This window comes from Benincasa hispida, chromosome 11 (assembly GCF_009727055.1).
Source record: "Benincasa hispida cultivar B227 chromosome 11, ASM972705v1, whole genome shotgun sequence".
NCBI lineage: Eukaryota > Viridiplantae > Streptophyta > Magnoliopsida > Cucurbitales > Cucurbitaceae > Benincasa > Benincasa hispida.
Window position 1 is genome coordinate 31,051,692 of NC_052359.1, and position 5,680 is coordinate 31,057,371.

The following is a 5,680-nucleotide window of genomic DNA, read 5'->3' on the forward strand; positions in this document are numbered from 1 at the left end:
GTGCGCATTCTATAGAAGCTTGTGATTCTAAAAAGACGTGAGATGGTAGTGGAAAGTGGGGTTGAACCAAAATCAACAAACCACACTTCCCTTCCTTTCCTATCCAATCAACTCACTCTGCAGTCATGTCGAAATATCGGTACTATTCCTAATAATTAATTGAAACGTCAGCATCTTTTAAGAATGATGTAAAATCTAATACTAAGGATTTTTCCATACCCACAAGCTAAAAAGATACAGGCACAATCCATAATCTCCTCTCCCAATGTATTTGACAAACTCAACTTCTATTATCATCTTCCATGATTGTCAATGTATTTGACGAACTCAACTTCTATTATCATCTTCCATGATTGTCAGAGTTCATTGATTGTGTCTTTGTGTGCCTAAGAGAGAGAGTGAACATCAATATTCTACCACTTGAAGACTCGGTCATAACAGTGAAATCCTTGTCCAAAACTCTAGAAGGGTTCATTTTTATCTACATGAATAAACTCTAACAAAGTAACAATGCAAATGACAATTCTAAGACAAAGTAAAGGAACCTGCTTGCCTGATGACTTTTGTAGCACCTTGAAGCACATTCATCATAAATAGTTACTGAGAGATGTGATCCTGCTGTGATTGAGACCGTTCAGACGTCGCAGGGACTGTTTTCCTATCAGTTAGAATCGTTTGATCACTGAAGTTTGCAGAGCATCAATTTAGAGAGCAAAAAACCAATTTTGTCTCAATAAACAATTTCTTTTGTTAGCACAGTGAGACAAATTGTCAAGACAATCAGAATTTACATGATCACTGCAGGGACAAATTGGTAAGTTAGACATAATTTACATGAGTAGAACTCTATTAAGGGGACAATTATAGAAGAGTAAAAAACAAAGCAGCACAAATGCTCGTACAATCCCAGCAGCGAAGCGAGAATCAGGTGCAATTATATTCTGGTGCATAGGGGATGTCTTTAAATTGTTTCAAACAGTTTCTGAAATGAGCAACTGTTCAAGTTCTTGCTTTTGTCTTTCTAACTCCTGCAACAAATTCATGGCTTTCTTGAGGTCAAATTATGTGAACAAATGGTTCAATAATAAACTAAGAATTCTTGATTCATGTAAACCACACAGAGGAGTGGAGCCCTATGACTAATAAGACAATCATATTCTAGGCTAGTTTGCTAACAATATGATTCTTTGTTTTATGTTTAAATAAATGAAAGCTATTCATTTTCAAAATCAAAGCCAAAATTTAAAAATAGTACTAAAGAATCTACTGGCCAAGATTTCAAATTATGTATACACATATATACGTGGACATTAACAAGCTTAACTTTAAAAAAGATATTATAGAATCAATCGTCACCAAATGAAGCCTTGTTTGAGTTGAAATTCAGTTTCCAAGTAAACTAAGACCCTGGAATTGCAGGGTGACTGATGTCATAAACCACACAAAAATAGATTCGACAGTTAATCATACTAGGTGTACGTAATCAACTCCAGTTCCCACAATACTCAAAAGACTGAAAATTGTAGTAGTAGTTGCTAATCGGCAGAAAAGAAAAGGTTGATATAATCCCAAAACAATATATGGCATATATATGCTTTAATGTTTTTCATTAATAAATAGCAACGACACAATGTTAGTATCCATCCATACTCCCCAATGAGCTATGGAACTATCCGATAAAAATAACTTGCCTGAAGATCTTTGACCACCCTGTCCTTTGCAGTCTCTTTCTCTTCACGAGCTCGTTTAAGAAACCCAATGCACAGAATTCCCTTGAAATTCATAGGAAAAACAGAATCAATCATGCCATTTAGTGTTATGCATGCAAACAAGCATGTAATCACATATTTTATACGCTGAATGTATAATTGCGTAGAATGATAATTTAATTAACTGATGTTTGATAGCACAGCACACAGAAGGTTCATGAATCAACTTGCACCTCCCATAATTAGTCTAAGACATACTGAAAAGTAAAATTCAGTGCAGTCAAAGCCATACTAGGGATGAAGAAAGGTACAATTACAGAAAGTATCGTGGATGTCTGATTTCTTTTTTACTTTGTTGCATACAACACCCTCTGTTTCCTGATGTAGTTGATCTTTTTCTCGGACCATGTATTATCCATAACAATGTTATTGCGCAAATACAAATAAAGTTTTGTGAAAGACTCCGGTGCACCACTGGCTATGAATGTTGACTTGGCTAACTTGCAAGTGGGTAAATGCATGAACAGGTCAGATGATTGTTGGAATGAAACTAAGAGAAACACGATGTAAAAGTTCTGTTCTATTGCTTTTAGCTCAACCAGAAAAAATATACATGTGTGGTGGAAGAAAGAAAAATATGTAAATCTCCATTTAAGCATTAACAATATTGCTTCTCCTTTGGAGTTATCAAAATGACAGATCACACAACAAACAAAAGCAGAAACATATAAACCCTCTCTCCCAAGCTCCAGGATTAAATTAGGAAATGAGGTGTCGTTCACAAGGCTCACCGATACAACATAGACTGCGCCACAGGCAAGGAGAAGATAACTTGCAGCATCTTGAAGAAGAATAAGCTCTCTCTGCTCTACAGAATACACCGGGAAAGCTCTTGTCATTACTGCAACACTGTACAAAAACAATTGCAACTTATTAATTGAAATATTCATGATATGAGAAATCCATGCATTTAGTGGACCTCATGTGGAATTTAATTGATCAACGTGAGACTTTTGACATTTATAATCATGGTAAATACATATCTCTACTGCACGACAAAATCTCCTATTGGAGTAAATTTAAACAAGTCTCAGTCTAACATCCTAAGTAAAGGTCATCGGTCCATTGAACTAACAAAAAGGCATCTGACCAATATATCATGTCATTATGTGTGTGTGTGTATATATATTTTAATTGTATGCTTCTCCTGAAAAGCAACAATTCAGCAACAAAATAGGCTGGGTGCATACAAGATGAACATAGAAGCGCATGGCGCATAGGAACGAGTTAGGAAAATAAAAAGGAAGAAGTTGCAAATGCTACAAAAAAATAAAACCGTACAAGATTTGCAACATGCCCCGGCCAGCCCAGTATTCCAATACCTGCAATGCAAAGATGGAATAAGACATCATATCCAGCTTTGAGCTTCAGAGAATATAGCGAACTACAGTACTTTATGGCAGACTGCAGTTCTAGTGACATCCCAAGAATTTAGGCAGGGAATAAACTACGAAAGAATATATAATACCACTTGATAAATCCTTCAATGAGAATCATAGGCTAATAAGTAATGCTTATAACATTGTAGCAGTGTGACATCCCAGAAAACGGAAGGTCAAAACATTCTATGAAGAAATCCTTTGCCATAGGAGTGAGCAATAGAGACCCAAAAAATTAAGCTGCCTGGCCAAAATCGGCCAGCTTAGGGTATGTATATGTTAGTCAAGATCTGTTTGCAATGTCAGTCGGCAGCAGTCGAGCCCAGTAAAGCTCAAAGCAACTGACTGACTGACATAAACACACTAAAAAAATGATAATAATAAGAGATTTGTGCTCCGCCACCCCCTGAACAACGACTGTGCACCCACCTTCAGGATAAATTTGTGTGTAAAAAAGAAATGGTTATTTTGTGTTGATAGGAATAAATGAATGCAGAACAACGGATGTAATGTGTAAAGGGCATCATAAGTTTCCCTTTTCTTCAATACAAAAGGTCCAAGATTATTATTTGTAGAACTCTGGATGAACCACCAGACTAATAAAAACTAAAGACCCCATTTAAATACCGCCCTAGCAGCAAACAAACACCAATTTTGACAAGGAACTAGAGAACTGTATGGACAGATGAGGTAGATTTCAAGCTTCACTCATATCAATTATTGCCTATCAAAGTCCAAAGACACCATATATCCCTTCATTCCGGATAATTACTTTTGCTTTTCAGTTTTAACGTGAAGGTCATAGTAACCTTATGTAACCGATCAGAAAGAGCCAATGTCCCTATAGTTTTTGAAAGAAACAACTGATTTCATTGTACACATATATAAGGCATCTTTCTCGAGAGCCTATCCATTGTATCCACACAGCCGGGCAGAATTTACCAAGAAAAGAACTTGACTTTCTTTGGATTCTTAATCCTCCATGAAACATCAAAAACTGACTCAACACCAAGAGATGGATCCAATAAGATCCTAAAGAAAGACTTACAAGAGAAGCCCTCTAAGGAACTAGGACTCCAATCAAAGAGACAGAAGACAGAAACCAAATGAAATTCGATAGAGTTCCCCAACAAAACCAAAAAAATTCGACAGAAGACAATTTTTAAAGGAAGATAAATGATACAACTGAGGAAACACAGAAGAGAGGGGTATATCCCCCACCCAATCATCTTCCCAGCCCTATAGTTTAAAGACTGATAGAATGAAATAAATTTTCAAGTGGGCAAAGTAGAAAAAGATCAAGAGATAGTCTTAGTTCTTACCCATTTCTATTAAATTAAAGTGTACTTCTATACTTAGCTCCAACTATCGAATTATTAGGACTACCTACTAAGACAAGCTAATAAGACTACCTTTCGCACTCCAGTTCTCGGGCCATGCTAAAACAGCCACATATTAATGGAACGAAAGCCGGGGAAAAAATAAAGTGACAGAGTAAAAGGTTGAAGTGGAAAACAATTAGAGTCAGAAGTACAATCACTTTAGAAATTGAGAATTTAGGGTTCAAACACAAAAACCTTCCAGTTCTTGAGAATAAATTCCCATTCCGTCTCAGCAAGAACCACGAAGCATGCGATCACAACTGCATAACACCGAAATATACCATCGAATAACTGCCAAAAATTTACACAACCACATGATAACCGCAATCGATTTCAAAGATTACTTAAGGAAGAAGTTGGAAACAGAGTGAGTACGTCGGATTTGTTCTTAAAGGACCGAATCGCAGAGATAACATTGGAAACAATGCAGAGAATAGCAGTGAGAGCTGTTAAAACACTGAAAAACCTGCAAGTTACAAGCAAAGGGTCCACCCTCCTTCTAGGTCTGATGGTCTGAGAAGACGACGACGCCGCCGCCGCCGGCGCTCCCTCTCCGTCTCTCTCCATTTCCTCAAATTTCCTCTGCTCCAATGAATCTCCCTGAATCTATATCTCACTAGGATGAAAATTCTCTCTCGCGATTCAGCTTACTGATTGAGTATGATGATTGAATCGATGAGCTTTTTCCATTCGAGGGTTGACAAGTGTTCAACAGCACAAGAAAAATTCATAGCGTTAATTCAGTTCACCAAAGTTTCGCGTCTATTTCGCTACGTGTCCTTAATGCATTAGAAATATTGACTTTTCCAATGCTCATCAAAATGAAATAACTTACAATTTTAAATAGCTCTAAATACTATTTTAGTCTCAAAAGTTTAAATCTTTTTCTATTTTAGTTCATAGACTTTAAAAAATATCTATTTTAGTCCCTAAATTTTTAAAAAGGGATTATTTTGGTTTTCACTAATAAAATTTTATTAACTTTTAAGAATTAAATTGTATCTCACATGGTTAATAAATAGTGAAATTACCAAAATCTTGAATCTAAAATGACTTTTGAGATCTTCTATAAAAATCGTTTTACTACCTAATTCAAAATTGAGACCTTAGATTTTTTGGCATGACTAACTTATTTGACAGTCTAGTCATC

At 36.1% G+C, this 5,680-nt stretch overlaps 1 protein-coding gene across 2 annotated transcripts; it reads right to left on the bottom strand.

The window, feature by feature from the left end:
• Positions 1-674: 674 nt before the first annotated feature.
• On the bottom strand, positions 675-5,315 carry LOC120091338. 2 transcript variants are annotated; one of them, XM_039049331.1, is made up of 6 exons: positions 4,875-5,315; positions 4,726-4,790; positions 3,051-3,091; positions 2,501-2,618; positions 1,692-1,772; positions 675-1,028 (listed from the first exon to the last, which is right to left on the bottom strand). In XM_039049331.1, the coding sequence occupies exons 1-6, from the start codon at positions 5,095-5,097 to the stop codon at positions 972-974; spliced, it is 585 nt and encodes a 194-aa protein (XP_038905259.1). In that variant the 5' UTR covers positions 5,098-5,315; the 3' UTR covers positions 675-971. The 2 variants fall into 2 exon arrangements, with proteins under 2 accessions (XP_038905259.1, XP_038905258.1); XM_039049330.1 differs by having other exon boundaries at positions 4,726-4,821; positions 4,906-5,305.
• Positions 5,316-5,680: the final 365 nt, after the last annotated feature.